The 18,695-nt window shown below is 41.3% G+C and overlaps 1 protein-coding gene across 7 annotated transcripts in view; it reads right to left on the bottom strand.

The window, feature by feature from the left end:
• The window catches only part of LOC125894068 (LIM and calponin homology domains-containing protein 1-like), a 115,871-nt gene that overhangs the window by 13,989 nt on the left and 83,187 nt on the right, over positions 1-18,695 (bottom strand). For 3 of the 7 annotated variants that reach the window (XM_049585176.1, XM_049585179.1, XM_049585185.1), the window contains 11 exons: positions 17,500-17,758; positions 12,662-13,030; positions 10,958-10,993; positions 8,646-8,772; positions 7,223-7,380; positions 5,997-6,480; positions 3,303-3,602; positions 2,961-3,066; positions 2,672-2,775; positions 2,465-2,570; positions 690-764 (listed from right to left, as the gene is read on the bottom strand). In XM_049585176.1, coding sequence (XP_049441133.1) covers positions 690-764; positions 2,465-2,570; positions 2,672-2,775; positions 2,961-3,066; positions 3,303-3,602; positions 5,997-6,480; positions 7,223-7,380; positions 8,646-8,772; positions 10,958-10,993; positions 12,662-13,030; positions 17,500-17,758 — 2,124 coding nt within the window. The remainder of the gene's footprint in view (positions 1-689; positions 765-2,464; positions 2,571-2,671; positions 2,776-2,960; positions 3,067-3,302; positions 3,603-5,996; positions 6,481-7,222; positions 7,381-8,645; positions 8,773-10,957; positions 10,994-12,661; positions 13,031-17,499; positions 17,759-18,695) is intronic. The other 4 variants (XM_049585178.1, XM_049585180.1, XM_049585181.1 and 1 more) reach the window with 3 other exon arrangements.

The following is an 18,695-nucleotide window of genomic DNA, read 5'->3' as shown; positions in this document are numbered from 1 at the left end:
ATCTACTGTAGGCAACACACTGACTGTGGATAGGTACTTCAGAAAACCTCACTTTAAAAATCTAAACTATACCTTTGAGAAGTAAAGATGAAAGATGCTGATGAAAGAATAAACAGAGAGAAAGCAGTGACAGTGAAACCAGTCCACCAAAAGCAACATACTCTGTTGCCCTTCAGTCATTGTGTTGTATTTATCTTTTGATGTATAAAGCTCTAAATTAAAACTTTTTTGATTCAGATGCTGAAGCAGACCTCATGTAGCTTTTGGTGGAAAGTATAGCAAGGTAAAGCACACTGACATAAACATAAAACTGATCATTCATGAATTAAGCAGGTTACCATTATGATTTTCATAAACTGTCATACAGACGTGACGTGACCTGCTTCACTGGACATTTTGGAGAGACCGTGCATCCTACTCAACAAGATGATACTGATATGACTTAAAACAACATACACTCTTTAACCATGACATCACACAGAGGAGTTTACCCCGGGTACACCATTGTAAACATTTACAACAGAGAAAGACTATGTCTCTCATCATCAACAACACTGGAAATGAGTGAAAATCAAGAGATGGGACTAACGGACTGTTGTCTAGCCCTTGAATAAACGGCAGGGAAACCCTGTGCGTTCAGCACCCGGGAACGGAAACATGAGCTCCACCGACGAACAAAGGGGGTTTACCTGGAGGAACGAAGAACTCCCAGCGTAACTTAGGATTGCTGGTTGCCAGTGGAGACCTGACACTGTTTGCAAACTCTATAGCGAAATAAAAAAAAATGTGTGGGTGGAAGGAAAGGAGGGAAGGAAAGGAGGGAGGGGGAGTGATAAGGGAAAGACAGATGTCAAAACCAGGTGTTGGTATGGACATCAGAGAACTGGGGGAGGCTTTTACAGTTCTGCTCCTGTAATACTGTAGATTAATTTAACTGTAAATGGAAGAACAATATCAAGTCTTTAAAGTGAAAACAGACATTTTCTTTCTTTACCTAATCATTATGAAATAATGTTGACAGCACAGTGTAATGGTTATAGCATAATGACACCATCTGGGTTCACATTGGTTCCTTAAGCTTTGCTTTCAATATGTTATTCTGTGTGCCAGCAGGTTTAATCTTCAGGGAAAACAAGGGCTCGAATTACAGCACAAAGGAGGTGCATCTACCGTGGCACAAGCAAACAGCGCTTTTGTTTTCCCCAAACCTATCCCCAGTTACTTAAGAGTATCAGTGCAGGTTCTTTGCAGTTACTATCCCCAGTAGCGAAAATGGTGGATGGTGGAACAACAGAAGTAACTGTGAAAACTGTGGTAGTCGCTAGGCTCTGAGGAAAAGCGATGTGGTTGATTTTGCAACAGCAGCAGCGGCAACAATAATACCACTTGTACCCTTATCCCACCAAATTAGTCTGTGTACCTGGGGTTTCTTAAAATGGGAAAACCTGCTTAAAATGTCAAAGACTCTTTTCCAATTGCCAGTCAACCAGAGCCGTGTACATGGCTCTGCAGGAGAAAAATGTGCCTTTCAGTGTGTGTGGTTTTTTTCTTACTGGTGCGTCACATCTGACGTACCTGATGGGCCGGAAAACAGGTTAGTAAACAGCAGAAAGCAGCATGGAAGCCAGTGAAAATGTTACGGCATTTACTTCTGTTTAATATCTCTTACTTATTCAGTCTCTTTTTCAAACCTGGTGCTGACCAAGTTTTGAATGATGTTCTAGTTCTGCTTGGGGGGAGATGAACGGTATTTTCTGGCGGCCTGTCATTGCATTGCACGGGCGATCTGCTTCCATCAGCAGTGAAGGAAACAGATTGAAGCTTGAGTTTATAAATACAGGTGACTACTGCAGTCATTTGTCTCGGGAGTGAATTTCCCATAAAATACAAAAGCCAGATGTTAACGGCTGTTTGTGTTTTTTTTTGTGTAGTGGGAAAGAGGCTTTGGAAACACTGGGGGAGGAAAAGTTGTCTGCTTCCACTTTAAAAAGGCTGTTATTCAGATTTAGTAAAAACTTAGCATGTTTTCTACCTGACTGTAATTTCAAGGAAATCTTAACTTGAAGGACAAAAAGTCAGAATAAAGACAGAAAATAAAAAGAAAGCAGTGCTTTTATTGCACTATCTGGAAAAGCCATAGTTAACCTCTTTTAATCATGTTTTTGTTGGGAGAAAAGTGAACAGGGGACTTTAGTGTAAGGGCCAATTAGAGATTATTGTCTGTTGAGCAGATGAGAAAGGTGAAGCAGGAGTTTGTGCAGGGTGCCAAAATAATCACATTATTGCAGGCCTCTTAAACTCTGATTCAAACATCTTGCACTACAACAAAACAGAAAGAGTGTCAGGCTGAAAAGCAAAAGGGAAAAAAGCCAGCAAGGAGGATATGCTAATCAAACTGAGAAACCAAGGAGATGTATGGAAACGCTTCTGCTGGCTGGCATTTGGATGTAAAGAGTTCACTAACCTGCTGTTGTTTCCCTTGGTGGGTGATATTCAAATGATCCTGGTGCAGCTAAGCTTGGTACATTTTCTCTCCTCAGTGACGACTCCTGGGAACTGAGAGCACTCGCCTGCAGGGAGATTTAAAGATTATCTGTTAGATGGCTGGGTGATTGTTTCTTTGGATGTTTGGTGACAAAATTATTGATATTAGTTTGGTTAGCAGCTTCACCTGTGAAACTACTGGCTGACTTTGCTGTGTGCTGACTCCTGACTGGACAAGGTTGGAAATGTTTAGACCTGATGGTTCAGGTTTTTTTTGTTCTTGTTTGGCTTCTGAAAACAGACATGACAACATCGTTTTATCCCTACTGTAAAAATCATCTGAAAAACAGAAAAATAAAGACAATTTTTCTTTGCGTTTTCAACTAAATCGAGGTCACTTTATAAGAAACCTTGACTCGTCATGACAAAACTGTGAGCGACCACAAGGGGTCAGCATAGCAGCATGCTGTTCAGACCTGCAGGTGGCCTTTGCTGAGCTGCAGCATTTGATGTCTCCTCTTCTGTAGCAGCTACTGACTGGCTCCCAGACTTATCACAGCTTTCTTCTGGCTTCTGCAGCTCCTATAAAAGGTTCACAGATGGTTTCAATGTTGAATTATAAAACAACATAAACAAGCCTGAGATTAAGAGGCTGATGTAGTGCACAAAAATTTAGGTTCCCAGGCATGATCAGTCCCATTAATTACATAAACTTGGCTAAATAATCTTTCTGGCACAATGATTACCTATTTTTAATTTCTTTTAGATTTTATATTTAGGTTTCATTGAAATCAGCTATAAAAGATTTTAATCCTGACCGATGGCAGCGAGGTGGGTCGGCTGGGTGGCGTCGAATGCTCAGTGACTTTCTCTTCTTGCACGTCCTGCGAAGCCGCCTCTGTGCCACTTGGTGCCTCCTCGGCCTTTGTTGACACGGGGCTTTCTCCTCTGGTTGAGGTGTGTGTTGGTGAGGCTGACGACGGAGCATCTACAGTGCTGTTGCTGGTTTTAGAAGGGGATGCCTCGAAATGAGGAGGAGACTCCCTTCCTTGACTCTCGGGCGTGCTGGGAACGTCGTCACTCCCTATGTCGCCGTTGACTCGGAGCAAACCATCCGTCTAGATCAGAAGAGAACAGGTTTAATACTGGCTTTAAAAATGCCCTGCAGAGTTCAAGCATCAAAGGTAACCAGATGTTATGTTCAGACAGTACATTGCCCTGGAGTTAGAGGATTTGCCCAAAAATCTACATCATGATAAATTAATACAGACATTATTTTAATAATCCTGCCCACTTCTGAGATGCTTGTCCTGATTAATAACAACATGACCAGTTGAGGATTTGAATTTGACGATGGGCCGACTCTTTCAAGGGACAGTTCACCCAAAACCCAAAAATACATCTTTTTCCTCTTGCCTGTAGTGCTGTTTGTCAATCTAGAGCAGTGGTTCCAAACTGGTCCAGCCACAGGGTCCAGATTTCTCCTTAGTCATTAGTTCAAGGTCCACACAGTTTAATATATTCAGGGTCATACTGGCGTTTGGCTGTGTCATCAAGCTAGTTTGCTGTCTCTGTCAGGTAGCTGTCCATCAGTCACTCACTCTACAGCAGGACACAGCACTTCAAAATAAAAACACAGTGCTGGAAATTCACTGTACGTCAAAATAAAGTGTGTTTTATACAAACTTGACACATTCATGAGTCACTTGTGGTCCATTCAGAATATATCCGTAATCCACTTTTGGACCAGAACCCCACGAGCTGGAAACCACTGATCTAGATTATTTTGGAATGAGTTGCTGAGTGCTGGAGATATCAGCTGTAGAGATGTCTATCTTCAAAATAATACATTTGAAAACTGTATTTTGCAAGCGTGCATCTACTGCTCACTCATCTAGCACCACTGAGCTAGCTAACATTACAGCTCAGCGGAGGAGGACACCATTAATGTTTACATCTTGCACTGCCATGTGCACGAGCCTGTGTGTTGATATGGATGGTGGGTGTAGTCTGGTAGAAACAAAATAGTTCCTACATGAAACTGCTCACAACAAGGTCTGTGGATTATCTTAAGTAACCAGGTCATGCTTTCTGGGAAGAGAGTGCCATCTAATTCCATTATATTGAAGAAAAGGCAGACATCTCTACGGCTGATATCTCCAATACTCTAAACTGATTAATAGCAATACAGGTAAGTGGAAAAATGAGTATTTTTCATTTTGGGGTGACTCTTTAAATGGAAATGGTTGCTATTCTGTTTACTCCCAAGCGATTTTGGATTATTTGATAAAAATTGAGTCTATACGAGTATGTTTACATCTGTGTCAGATTAATATCGTCTATAATTTGTCAAATTCTGTCATTTTCTAGTCTTAACTGAAAATATATAACTTTAGTAGATTAAAAAAATGTTTATATTTGTGAAACATTACCTGAAATTCTGCTACAATCAGGCTCAAAAAATATATAGCTCAAAATATTTTCAGTAGTGAATAAAATTAACTGATGATAAAAGACATTAAAATAAACCCCACGCCTACAAACCCAGTGCCCTCAATTGTGGTCATTACCAGCCACGCATCTCTGTTCGTTATTAGCTATTCATCTAGCTCACAACACCATGCTGGCCTCTATGACAAAGAGGCACTAATGTATGTGTGAGGAGCTCCTAGTGAGCGGTAACTTAAGACACAGTGGTGGAGCTGGGTGAATGCAGGCTCTCAGTCTGCCCCCCTCCGCCTCCACCTCCTCAACCCTCTCCTAGCAGCCTGTGTGGGCCCTCTTTGTCCACTGGGAGCCCACTTCACATTGAGAGGGCCCTACTTGTCAACTTCTTAAGTCAATAGGGAACAGAGGGCTCCATTCAAAGCTGGGCTCCGCTCAGACTCCTGACAAGACATTCCAGAAAAGCGCTGTGCTCCATTTGGTCTGGTAATAATCTGCCCCTCCCTCCCCGCCACACCAAAAAACAAGATCTCATTTTGAATAATTCCCATTTGGAGATTTTTCCAGAAGAAAAGGAAATGGATCCTGTTGAGAGTACTTTGAGCTAAATTGAAACATTACATGCTTCTTCTGGGAGGGGATGTCTTGCGTTCTCCTTGAAACCAGCCAGGCTCATCACCATGGTGGTTCTGTGGCATTCTAATGTAACTGCCAAGAGAGCTGGAGGGGAATTTACCCACCAGTCTGTGAGGAGGGCAGCCAACACGGGAATGTAACCACATGTAAAGTGGTCAAGACCTCAACCGTGCCCACTGCAGGACTGTTGTGGTTAACCAAAATCTCAATCATTTCATGTGTGTATGGAGACAACTTAATCATCACCATGTTCGGAAGCTAAAAGAGTCCACACTGTGGGGTGTATACTAATGCAGAGATTTTACTGTGACAATCAGACACATGAAAAGGCAGCAACCCACGTGGCATTTGGAGGATGCTGTAAAGCATATTATAGCAGCAATAATGTGCTAAGTTTTACTAACTGACAAGTGCTTCAGAGTCAGTCTCACCTTACTGGGCCATGGGTCAGCTGCTGTGGGTCGTGACTGGAAGTAAGGCTTGGGTGTCAGCAAAGGCACCGGTTTGGGCGACAGATTCCGGCTGGATGGCGGCTCAGATGAGCGGGAGCGAATCTGAGGCCGCTGGTGTGAGGAGTCTTTGGGAAACTCCTCGATTCGCGCCTCCAGCGTGGACGTGAACTTCGGAGCCGGGGCGGACTGCTGGCGCAGATACCTCATGGGCCCGTTGGGGTCCATGTCGAAGGGGTCTGGGGTTGTTGGGGAGGCGGACAGGGAGAGGGAGAGAGGGAAAGGTGATGGGGGAAAGGAGGGATCAGCAGATATGCTGCGGTCCAGGAGCTTTGGCAGGTGTAGGCGTTCCAGGACTGCTTCACTGATGGAGAAACGTTGGGCATAACGTTGGAGGATGATTGCTGCCTCTTCTGGGGTTCTGGCTCTCCTGTACGCATCCCGCAGCTCATCCTCACGACGCTCCCTGTTTAAGACGAGAGAAGGTACAGAAAGGATAAAAACAAAACAGCTACGTAAAATGTCTATCACTCTGGTGATGATAACCCTCTGGAGGCAAGGGCTAATAATCCGAGGGATTTGTAGCCAGCAGATATCCAGACCAAGACTTCCTCCTCCGTACACCAGTCATTTCGGCTAATCTAAGGCCGGTTAGTCTGAGTAGGACAGATTATCGCAGGGCTGACACAGACAACCATTCACGCTCACATTCACAAGTACAGGTAATTTAGAGTCACCAATTAACCCGTATGTCTTTGGACTGTGGGAGGAAGCTGGAGTGCCCAGAGAAAACCCATGCTGACTCAGGGAGAACATACAAACTCTGCATGGAAGGGCTCCTCCACCACAGGGTTCGAACCCTCCACCACGGGTTCGAACCAGGAACCCTCTTGCTATGAGGTGACAATGCTAACCACTGAACCACCGTGCTGCCCACATCCCCAAACTATAATTCTTCTACATCTATTTGACTGTGAAATGAGCAGACCTGCTCTTCCTCCTCTTTTTCTCTGTGGGAGACCGACTTGTTAAAGGAACTCAGGAGGAGTTGCTGTCATCTTTGTGCCCACTAACACCAATTAAAATAAACATTTAATTCTCTTTTCTAGGAAGTTTTCCATAATACTAGTGTTTTGTACATACAGCTTTGGTATTTTTTTTTAAGCTGAACACAAACTAAACATCTGGTTTGTGAGTATTTCACCTACTTCTCCTCCACTATCTCTCTGTAGGTTTTGATGCTTCTCCTCCTCTGAGTGACACAGCTTTCTCCCGACATCAACCGCTCCATCATCTTCCTCTCCTCCTCCTTCTTGATCAGGTCTTGGGAAATACTCCTCCTCCGATTTTTCCATCGGGCCAGGTCCTGACACAAAAACAGATTGGAAGTTTTTCAGTTTCAAGTGAAACAAGGCAAGAGGGCTTGGCTCAGCAGCGTTATGAGACCTGAAGCACTGCTGTGGCCCTAGAAAACTGATTTAAGTTGTTTAACTGGGGCACAGTAAAAGATTACTGGAGTTTGTGCTTTGGACTGCAGGCACTCAAATTACTGTACATAAACTCTTGACACAATGGAGAGAAGAAATACAAACTGTGCAGACTCTAAAGGGAGCTAAAAAGTAATCTAAATCCAGAAACAAATTCAAAACAAAAACTAGAATTACCACCTTGTGGTTGCATGCCTCTGCCAACTAGTCAAGTTACAGTTAACATTCATGTCTGTCCAGACTCATATATGTATTGAAGACCTTGAGGAAAGTTAATATATCTTTTTGGCAAAATAAAAATGATCACTATATTGACAAATATGCTTTTTAAGAATAATTTCCAGAGGAGTACACGGGACTAATAAATAGCTTTGTAACATGGTGCAATAACAATCACCTGAAGCTCAATATCAGCCAAACCAATAAGCCTGTGGTGGGCTACCACAGGAACAGGACATAACACAAAACTGTAGCCATGACAGAGCGTGATTCTTCAAATACGGATGTTGCTGCAAAGAAGCTACAAATTCTAAGCCAAATGCTTCACACACATCTTCAACCTGGCAGCAAAGAAGATCTATGCCATCAGCACAGTTTCAAGGTGGACACAAGATTAGTGTCACCAATTCAGAATCTGACTGAAAGTCTCTCCTTCTATTTCCGAGTTACAATGTTAAATAATGATCAGATAAGGGTTTTTGCAGAACATTATAATGTCACAGTGAGGTTGAACTTTGACCTTTTGGATAAAAAACGTCATCACTTCATCGTTCTTTTCTTTTAAAACATTTTAATTTTTAATTTTGATTAGTGTATACATTTTTTGAGTTATGGCCAATGTTCTTATGTTTGTGAGGTCACAGTCACCTTAACCTTTGACTAATAAAATCTTCTCAGTCCATCCCTGAGTCCAAGTGGACGTTTGTGCCAAATTTGAAAAAAATTCCACCAAGGCCTTCTTGAGACATAGCGTTCACAAGAACGGGATGGATAGACGGACAACCCGAAAACATAATGCCTCTGGCTGCGGCTGTTGTCGGCTCAAAGGCATAAAAAAATCATCCTAATCAAAAATACATAGATGCACGTAGGCTAGGAGAAATAAAAATAGTAACATAAAACCAGACAAATCTGAGACACTCACGTCCTGCCAGTGATCGTCTTCTTCCTTCATCCTGTTATACTGGTTGTGCATCAGTTCATGACGCACCTGACTGTGAGGCTGCAAGATGGCCTCCTCCTCACCACGCATGTCGATCATACTCACACTCCTGAGGAGAGGAGAGAGAGGGAGACAGACGGAGAATATAGATGATGAAAAATATATTTTGACATGTCATTTCAAAAACATAAAATGCTTAGTCTTTAAGGCTGCTAGTGAGTCCATGCATTGCCCTCAGTACATTGTACTGTCAGTACATATGTTCATGTCTTTTGTTTTATACACTCATGTAAAAACACTGACCTTTGAACCTAACCTCCTCTAAAATATAGCAATCACTAAAAGGGCAATATATCACCCAAAATCTGTTTATACAGCAGTATCAAAGCAAACACATCATCCGTAAAAAATTAATTTGTATCAATTCATCACTGTAAGGAAAACAGAGTAACTTGTAACCTCAGTACAAATACCAAAATACAGTAGGATGTATCCTTTTCAGACCACATATATAAACAAATGTCCATTTTCAAAGGTAACCTGATGCTCACCCTGTAGGTATACCTTGGATTTTGGAATCTATACATGTATATATTTACAATTTGTTTCAGAAGCAACAAGTAATCTTTCTTCGGTTTGTTCTTTTGAGTGATCCCATATTGATTCATGTTACATTCCAACATTTGTTTCAACCAAATGCATTACATTAAGGACATTAAGATGCCGTTTAATGACGCCTTTTAAACATCAGCTTCAGGTGCAAGTTTTTTTTAGTAACATTCTGATGTGAAAGATGCAACAACCAGTGTGGTCTTCATACAGAAAAAGATTTGTTACAGACAGTTGACACTGGTCTTCATTTTTTGTTCAAGCAGTAATGTTCAAGCATCCATTTTTAGATTACAGACAAGACAGTAAAGTGCAGCCTTCGTGTTAGGAGCATGCAGCTCATCACAGAATTAGAATGAGTAAAATCATTATATATATATTCTACTATAACTGTTTTTCTTTTTAAGACTCAGAAAATGGATGCATTTTTCATACAAAAGTTATCAGGTGTAGCAGGAGAGTGTTTTCAACCTAAGAGATGACTGTTGTGTAATTTTATTTTAAAAGCTTTGCTCAGTGGGGCGGGTAAAAGAACAGGTGTCATCTTTGGTTATAGCCTGTGCAATGCTAATACATTACTGCTCCTCTAAATTAAAACTTTTCAAACAAACATGCATTTGAGTCATCTCCTGGTTGTGAATCCCCTCCCCTGCTTTCTGAAAAGCTGCACTTTTTACATTAGCTTTTAGCAGCAGGGGACATTACCATGATGATTTATTGTGTGAGGGATGGGATGTTGGGAGGGTGGATGAAATGGTTGTGTTACTGTTTGTGAAACATGCAGCTGGCAGAAGCACTAAGATGTTGTCGGAGCAGCACAGTTTCTCAATTCCTCTCCACAGCCACTTTTAATAAATCTGAGAGGAGCTGGTTGTTGCCAGCCAAAGAGGCAAAAAGCATGTCAACTAGATTTATTAACAACAAATTTTCACAACATTTCAGATCAGGTGTAATGGCAAGAGACATTATTTGACACTGTTAAGGCACACTGTCAAAAAATATCCACCATGACAAGTCATTAACTTATTATGTTGTAATTTTAATTTAAGTAATACAAGTAGGAAGAATCTGCTTCATTTAGAGAGTTTTTGTTTTCCACAAAAAGAAGACTAAGTTGCCCTATATCATACGAGATCATCTTCTAACAAATATGATACATCAGTCTTCACTGACTGTACTTACTCACATTTACACCTCGAGAAATCTGCATGAATGAACTTATCTCATGCAACTCAAAATTTTGCCAGAAATGTTTGTGTGGAAGCTGCAAAAATAAATTAAGCACTTATTAATGGCATTCAGTGAAGGATTAAAGTATCACATGAGGCCATTTCAGAGGATTTTCCATCCTGGCAAGAGTAAGTGTACTCAGGGAATCAGTACATTCTTCTACAAGATCATCAAACATAAATTATAAATAAATAATTGCTCACGTGACCTTAAATCAAACAAAAACACCTCCGTCTATAAACTGTCCTGTCAGAACGTGAAGTTGTTGTCAATAGCTTCGACAAACTTCTTTAAATTACTTGAACCGTTGGCAGATTTTCCCACTTGCATACAGAAAAATCCAATTCGAACATTCAATGAACGATTGAATGAGTTATTGAGCGGGCTTTGTTTTGTAGTGCAGAGCGGTGCTGAGCCAGACAGCTTAGCCTCTGAGTGGTAAATGGACAACTTACTGTGGGTCATCTGACACACTATGTGTGCGGCTGAATCTGCAGAAGGCAGAGAGCATGGAGAGAGAGCACAATCACAGATGAATACAAGTACACTCATCAGAGAAACACGTCATTCACTCGTGAATATCAAAACACGTGATGGGATATTGGATTATTAGCTAGTGGAAACATACTGTACAGTGATCACAGCTGATGATGAGTTAATTATGACTTTTTTTTTTTAATACAAAATGGTTCATAAATAATGTTTAAAACAAGTGTGCCTGCTGGTTTTGTATCTATGCATATAGTTTGTATCTGTCAGTTCCTGTGTTTACTGACAGTCCTTAAACCAAGCACAAGGGGGCAGTCTTATCCATAACACAGCCAGAGCAGAACAGAAGACAAGTTTACTGCATCACTGCAAACCAAAACACTGCTAGCATACAACAGATGCATATGGCAATGATCTTAGAATGCAGCTGACACTTAACCACTTAAAAAAAAAGCACATGCATCTTTTATTAGACAACATGAAGGATGTGGCTCCCTTCCTGTCTGCGACCACCACTTGTAGGTTTGGCCTCAACCACAAAGGTCTTCACACAGTCTGTTTTATGGGGCTGCCTCTGTGATGTTGGAGGGGCATGAGAGAAAGCGTGGCCTGTGGTTTCTCGCCACAAGAGAACAAGGAGACTAAATTAAGAGAGACCTTGCTAAATCAGGACCAGATAGATTGTTTTCTAAGATGACTATTTGCCATATGGTTTGTTGTAGTAAAATGTCTATTTGCCATGTTTTTTTTTGTAGGAAGATGTCAGCCTGTGATTCAGTGGGGCTTGTTTTAAAGCCAGCCATTTTATTGGCACACATGGAATGGCCGATGTTTCACTGATTGGAACAATAAATGCATTCAAAGAATTAGCAAATAATTTTGGTTTTTAAATTGGATCAAACACATTTCAGTATTCATTGCTGTTATCCCCTAATTGTGTCTCCTGATGAGATCAAAGCTCCAACTGAGGTCATGCATAGTTAATCACATTCTCAAAGTTTTTTTTATCTCCAAATTTCTTAAAGGTATACTATGCAGGATTGTCGGTTACTGTTTGTGAAAATGCTCGCCAGCGAAAGTAAAAGCCAACCCGAGATTCACGCTCATCTGGCGTTTAGCCTTGCTATTTGTGTTTTTTTTTTTTTTTTTTTTTTTTTTAAGTGCTATGTCTCTTGGATGCCTGCTGCTTATGGTCTAGTACCTGGTTGCTACCTTTTTATAAAGCCCTGACCTCACCTGAGAGCTGTGGGGGTACACGACCACAAATGTCCCCAGCAAGTGATGATTGAGAGGGATTACTTCTCTATGAGTTGATATAGTTTTTTTTTTTGTTTTTTTTTTAAATGAAAATCCTGCATAGTGTACCTTTAACTGGAAAAAAACACAAGGAAATGAGAAACAAATACACATTTTTCAGAGTTTCCATGCATTCTGTGAACAATAACAATTGCTTTATATAAAACAATGTCAATCTGCATTCATGTAAAAAAGATCATGCAATCTCTGGGTAATTAAGTCATCCAGATAGGAGCACTGCCGTCTGAGGTCGAAGTCACATGCTGAGATTGATCATTGGAACAGAGCCCTTGATTTTAAAGTTGAATTATGTAGTTTTAGTTCAACGCAGTAGAAACTCATAAAATGTAGTGTAGTTGCTAGACTGGGCTCACGTTGCTGGAAGATTGCTGTCCATCCAAGAGCTCCCTCCCTGTGAGTCGTCACTTTCGCTCAGTGCCCTTCCCTTCCGTCGGCCTGTATCGGTTGTTGCTGTTGTAACGGTTACCGCGGCGGCAGGCAAAGGAAGGAAGTGAGGGGGACTCGGGGCTGTGATGTGTTTGGGAGAGGGTCTGGCGGGTGTTTGGCCGGCCTTCTCTGCATCGACTGATGGGACAGCAGCAGCTCCCTTCTGCTCCATCACAGGTGGATGTTGCCCTGACGAGATGACGGGGCTTGTTGCATCCATGGGGGTTGCTGCAGCGTTTGCTGCTAGAGTCGTTGAATGGTGGAAGAAATCCTCTGAGCACGAGCGAGCTGGAGTACTGCAGAAAGCAAAGCAAACTAAAACGTACTGCTGCCTGGTTATCATCCTATGTCATCAGACAGCATTTCTCTGGAGGAGCCTAAATGGAGGATTTTGAAGACATAAATCTAAGAAAATTGCAAAGCATGGTCACAAATTCTTTCGGAGGAGACTGTATGTAAAAACAAATTGAAGTCAGACAGCCAAAGCAAAATTCGCTGAACGCTCTGTTGTCTGTCATTCTGTGATGAACAGCTACTTTCTGAGAGGTTTATTATTGGACTATAAATTCCCAGGATGCATGGCCGGGAGAGAAAGGCTGTGAAAAGGCCAGGCTGCAGTCCCAGCCTGCTCAGGGTCAGGGAAGGAAGAAAGCCTCATTTCCGTACATCCTGAGGGTGGGTCGCATGTTCACACTGCCTGCGAGTGTGTGGACACATACAGTACATTTCTGTGTGTACCTGCAGGTGGTATGTATGAGCTTGTGGTTAAAATTGTGTGCAGTTCTGTTCCTGGAATTTAATGGGAATGGTCAAGGGATCTTGTACTAAATGTGTCAATATGTGATATGTTTATGTGATACAACTGTTTTTACTCCCCCCGCCACAAATTCCAGCCTCAGCTGTCTTCTGGAAAAATGCAAGCTGTTACCAACTAAAGAAGCTGATATCAAAGCCTTTTAAAAACATCCTAGAAATCCCCCCTTTTCCTTGGAATGCAGACATAAACAAGTCAGATGTCCTTGGAGCATTCTTTTCACTCCCTTGAAATGCTGACAATCCAATCAATGCCTTAACATCTGTGCCAGAAAAAGCTGGAAACCGGGGGTGTGACTCTAATAACTCTCTAACAGGGCTGTGAATGAAACGTCTGCTGGACCAGGAAATAACACCGGATAGGGCTGGATTGTGAAATAACAACACTGACATTTTTCAAGAGAGCAACATAGTAATCACGCATCACAGTGCACAACAGCTCTGTGTCTTAACAGCTCATAATCCTCACCTTGTTACGCAACACCAAGTGTAAAATTTGTGACTCCTGGCTGGCCTGCTGGGTAAAGACTCCATATGGGGTGCACACTAGCTCACCTAGAAGAGCAGCGCCTCATGTACAAAGGCTATGTCCTTGCCGCAGTAGCTCCAGGTTCTATTCCAACCTGCAGCCATTTGCTACTTGTCATCCTGTCTCCCTTTCACTCTAACACTCTCCTGTCCAGCAAAAAAAAGTGCCCTAAAATAATCTTTAAAAAAAAAAAAAAAAAAGACTCTGTATAATATGTAACTTGGCTTTATTAAGCACTGAACTTCTTGCTGACTCACTGTTATGTTGCTGTGGATAAGAACACCATTAGAAATAATGATCTGGTAATCTGGCAGTGCCAAAGCCGAAAAGGTGCTGGATAAAAACACCAGCTGTGAAAGCAAACTCTTTTCTACAAAAGAAAACTGTTCACAGTGAAGAATGTGGATCACCCTGATCAACTGGGACATTGTTTTTGGACAGATGTGCTGCTGGGGAGACTTTCAAGTGTAATTTTTCAGTTTCACAAATAAAATTCCATTCGTCTTCCCTGTGCGGTGTCGCAGGCAGTGTCTCAGCGGGTAAATCTGCACATGAAGCTGGAATTATCTGCATGGCTAGAGGTCCCTGGAGGCAAGTGAGACCTTCTCTGATTTTGATGAACTGACCTTTAAACAAAACAGAAGTTCAGCAGCAATAAGAACCCACGCTGCTGACTTGATTCATGGCCAACATTAAAAGAGTCCTCCATATGTTCAGCATTGCTCTCCTATACAAAAATTGATCCAGCAGAGCCAGAGACAGCATATTTTCTTATTCCACGCATTCTTCTTCCTTAAACCTGGCTCCTACAAGACCCACAGTGCAACTCAACTGCTGACAATTCAGTCAGAGATTCAGGTGTCTTATGTTAGTAGCAGCTAATGTAGCCTGGAACCTTCAGCATGCAGCAGAGCTGAGGAGCAGGCTACAGAGGTCTGGGAACCCCTTTTCACCATACCCCCATTGTTTTTTTTTTTACTTTTTCAAACTTGTAGTCTCATCAAACCAAAGTTGCCACAAGTGACATCACTTGAGGCAATTCATCACACTTGACACAGCTCCCAATGGAGCCACAAAAGGCTTTATGCAACTTTCTTTAAAGTATGCGGCAGTACTCTCGAAAACCTGTAAACAGACTTTGATGTGTAAAATTGTTGACGTTCCCCTTTAAAAAAAACAAGAACAATATCAACAAATTATCATTTGAAAAATATCAGCAAATAATTTTAAATCCTACAATCTTTATCTTTTAGATCAAGTTGATTTGGAGGAACTATGAATCAGAACCATATCAATAAAAGGGGATTAGGCTGCTGATTTGAGGTATTCATGAAAACATAAGTCAAGGTGAAGACCTTTGCTCAGAGGTGACCATCAGCTGAGTTACGCTGTCCATGGGGGGCTCTGCATGGGGCCGGGGGAAGCTACAAGACAGAGGATCACTGCTCCTCCTCACGCCCACCGCATGGATCTCAACGTAAGGTGTGGAGGCAGCTTGCTTCCCTTCCTCCTCGTCCTTTTTAGTCTGGTTCTCCTTCTGAATCTGTATGTGGGGCGGGGTGGGGGACGGGCTGGGGGACTCTCCAGGTGGGACATCTAAGCTAGGGACCTCATTTGGACTGTTCCATCACCCATTCACACACAAGGACGGATGACGTAATAACAGTGACGTAAAATTAGCAACGATGACACGAGGATGATCACGACATGATGGATGTGACACATGGAACACACGGATGTGGGGAAAATTAGGTTCACACATGAGACGTAAAGGGAGGCAAGAGGGAAAACACCATGATGGATGCACAGGAAGGAGATGGAGGGAAAAAAAACAACAGCAATACAAAACCAATTAATACATGTGTTTGGATGTGACACAATGGATGAAGTCAATGGCAGGGAGAATGAGAGACAAATTAACAACACACACTGGATGATAGACACATGAAAAACACACACACACACAGTACACACTACCCTACAGTATATGCACCGACTCACAGCACTGTTTGGAAATGTAAACACACTGGGGTAAAACTAATTAGATTGCAGTTATTTGACTTTTAATTAAATACCTTCAATCTGCTGCTACAGTTAACTAATGCTACACCCAAACCTCAAAACGTGAGCCTTCAAAAACTACTTCCAGTCAAATCCTGACACTCTCCGCCACTAAACACACACTCACACCACTAACACTGCACATACTGACACTAAAACGGATCAAGGCACATTATGGAATCCACTAAGCCAGCAGAAATTTGAAACTTCTTCAGTGAGAGGAGCCCCTGACAATGAAATGCTTAACAGAGTAAAAATTTTGATCTCTACATGCCAAACCAATAAATGCCATAAGACCATCAGACTTTAATCTGCCTCGTCTATGCAGCATATTTCACACTTCTGCTTCGTCAGAGTCAGAGCCAATGAAAACGCACATCTGGCCTCTATCAGCCACTCCCATGAGTACAGTACTGGACAGAGAACAATAATCAAGCTGAAACGTTCATCTGCAACTAGACATGAGTGACACATAATCTAGGAAAATTATTAAACAACACAGAATTCACCAAAATAAATATGTTGGAGGGTATCGGACCGTGAATAATAAACAAATGACTTATTTTCCAACACATCCAATAATGCTGTCAATCTGATCAGTTTTATCATTCTATGAAAATATCACACTTTCACTACAAATAACTTGATGGCCTACTTCCACCAATATTGATTTCCTTTGTGTCAAGACACACAGGGAGATTAGATCATTTGCTACCGCCAGATTTGTTTGTCAGAATATTTATAACAGCCTTTTATTTCAAAGGTTTTATTTACAGCAAATCAATTTCAAGATAAAATAAGGTCATGGTTGTACAACCTGTCGCCAAATTAGCAGTTTATTATGCAATTACACCTCGAATAGCTCAGCACAATATTAGTCAAACCTGTCCTCAAGTCCATCATCTCATACATAAACTCAGCTGTACCATCACCCACATACTGAATGGGATTATACCAAAAGTCAGAGAATATGCCCCTCTGTATGAAGGTGGATTATTTAATGTATTCACAGTTGCTCTTTACGACTAAATAAAAAAAAAAACCTTGTATATTCAGAGCTCCTGTTTGAAATGTTAACTTTTAGCACAAATATTTTATCATGTTAAGTGGTTTAATGTTGAATATTCACAGACTTTTTACATCATGTAATTGTATTGAGTTTAGTTACACAGAACACTCTTTCATTAGATTAGTGAAGCTTTACACTGGTTAATAACAATAATGTGTATATCTCATTGAAACACTTTAAGTGCACGTTAACTCTGCTTGTTATAAAAAATACACTTGCATTCAAATAGCTAAACTACCTCAAATAAACGACAGTGTTTCTTCCCTTGTAATTACTACCACACTCTGACTCACCTGAATGGTCTGTCTCCTCCTACAGGGGAGGTAGCAGTACTCCAACTCTTGCGTGCTCCCTCCTCTTTATCGTTCTTCTTCTTCCGGAGTGGTGTGGGCACATATCCACTCTGGTTGCTCTTGTTGGGCAGGTACTGGTTAAAGGGCATGGCGGTTCGTAGCTCGCTGACGGATGTCCGCCGTGCCGACATGTCATCCTTTCGGACGTCTGGCATCTTCCTGTGAGGAGGTCCGTCGGACTCTGAGTCACTGCCGCGGCCTGTTGAGAGGAGGAGACGGGAGGAATGAAGGGAGTTTATTAACAGGGATCATTCTGCAGCTAATCTGTTGGCAAGTTTGCAAATGCATTTTGGAACAAGATAAATAGCACAGTTATAACATTTAATACGTTCTGTTTAGGAAAAAAAAAAGACATCAGCCATTTTAAAAACATTCTCCTTTTTAAACTATTATTTAGGGCTGCCCCCTAAAAGTCAGAGATTCAAATTACCAGTCGGAGTCCCCTCAGTCACCTGAGATTCTTCAAGTCATGCAGTCTTTTCTTTATTTTTGTGTCAGTCAGTGTGCAGTGTACGTCTGGGGATGTTATGATGGAGGCAGCTGCTCGAGGGAATAGAAGCTTTGCCCAGTCAAGCTTCAAGATAACGTGATTATCTACCGTCTACTTAGCAGTGGTAAAGTTACAGTTCACAGCAGCTTGATACAATACAGTCTGGCTTTTTTTATCTTATTATTTAGTGTCTGCAAAAAAAGATGCACATTTCCAATAGCGCAATTAGCACACATTAGTGTCGCTCTCACCCTGACAATCCTGTAATTCAAAAACAAATGATTTTAAAACATAATCTCTCACTTTCCCATTTCATTTCTTTTGGTTTTTTTTGTTTGTTTACTTTTCGTTTTTTCCTCTTCTCTTAATTTTAACCTTAACTGTTGTTGGTTTTGCTATTATTAATAATGAAGATTATGAAGAACTTTTGTACGTTATTTCTTTGTACATATAGATGTGCATGGTTGCTAGCCTCTATGTACAAAGCTTTGATTTACACAAAAAGCATAAAAACATGCAGTGGACATTACAATAAATTATTAAAGAACTTATTTAGAGATGTAATCACGGATATACTAATTTAAATTTAAAGTAGAGTTACTTTCTACATGCTTTGATGTGATTACTAGCAAATTACTTACATTAA

The sequence above is a fragment of the Epinephelus fuscoguttatus genome, linkage group LG9 (assembly GCF_011397635.1).
Source record: "Epinephelus fuscoguttatus linkage group LG9, E.fuscoguttatus.final_Chr_v1".
NCBI classification, from domain to species: domain Eukaryota; kingdom Metazoa; phylum Chordata; class Actinopteri; order Perciformes; family Serranidae; genus Epinephelus; species Epinephelus fuscoguttatus.
This window is presented reverse-complemented; position numbering and strand designations above follow the sequence as displayed.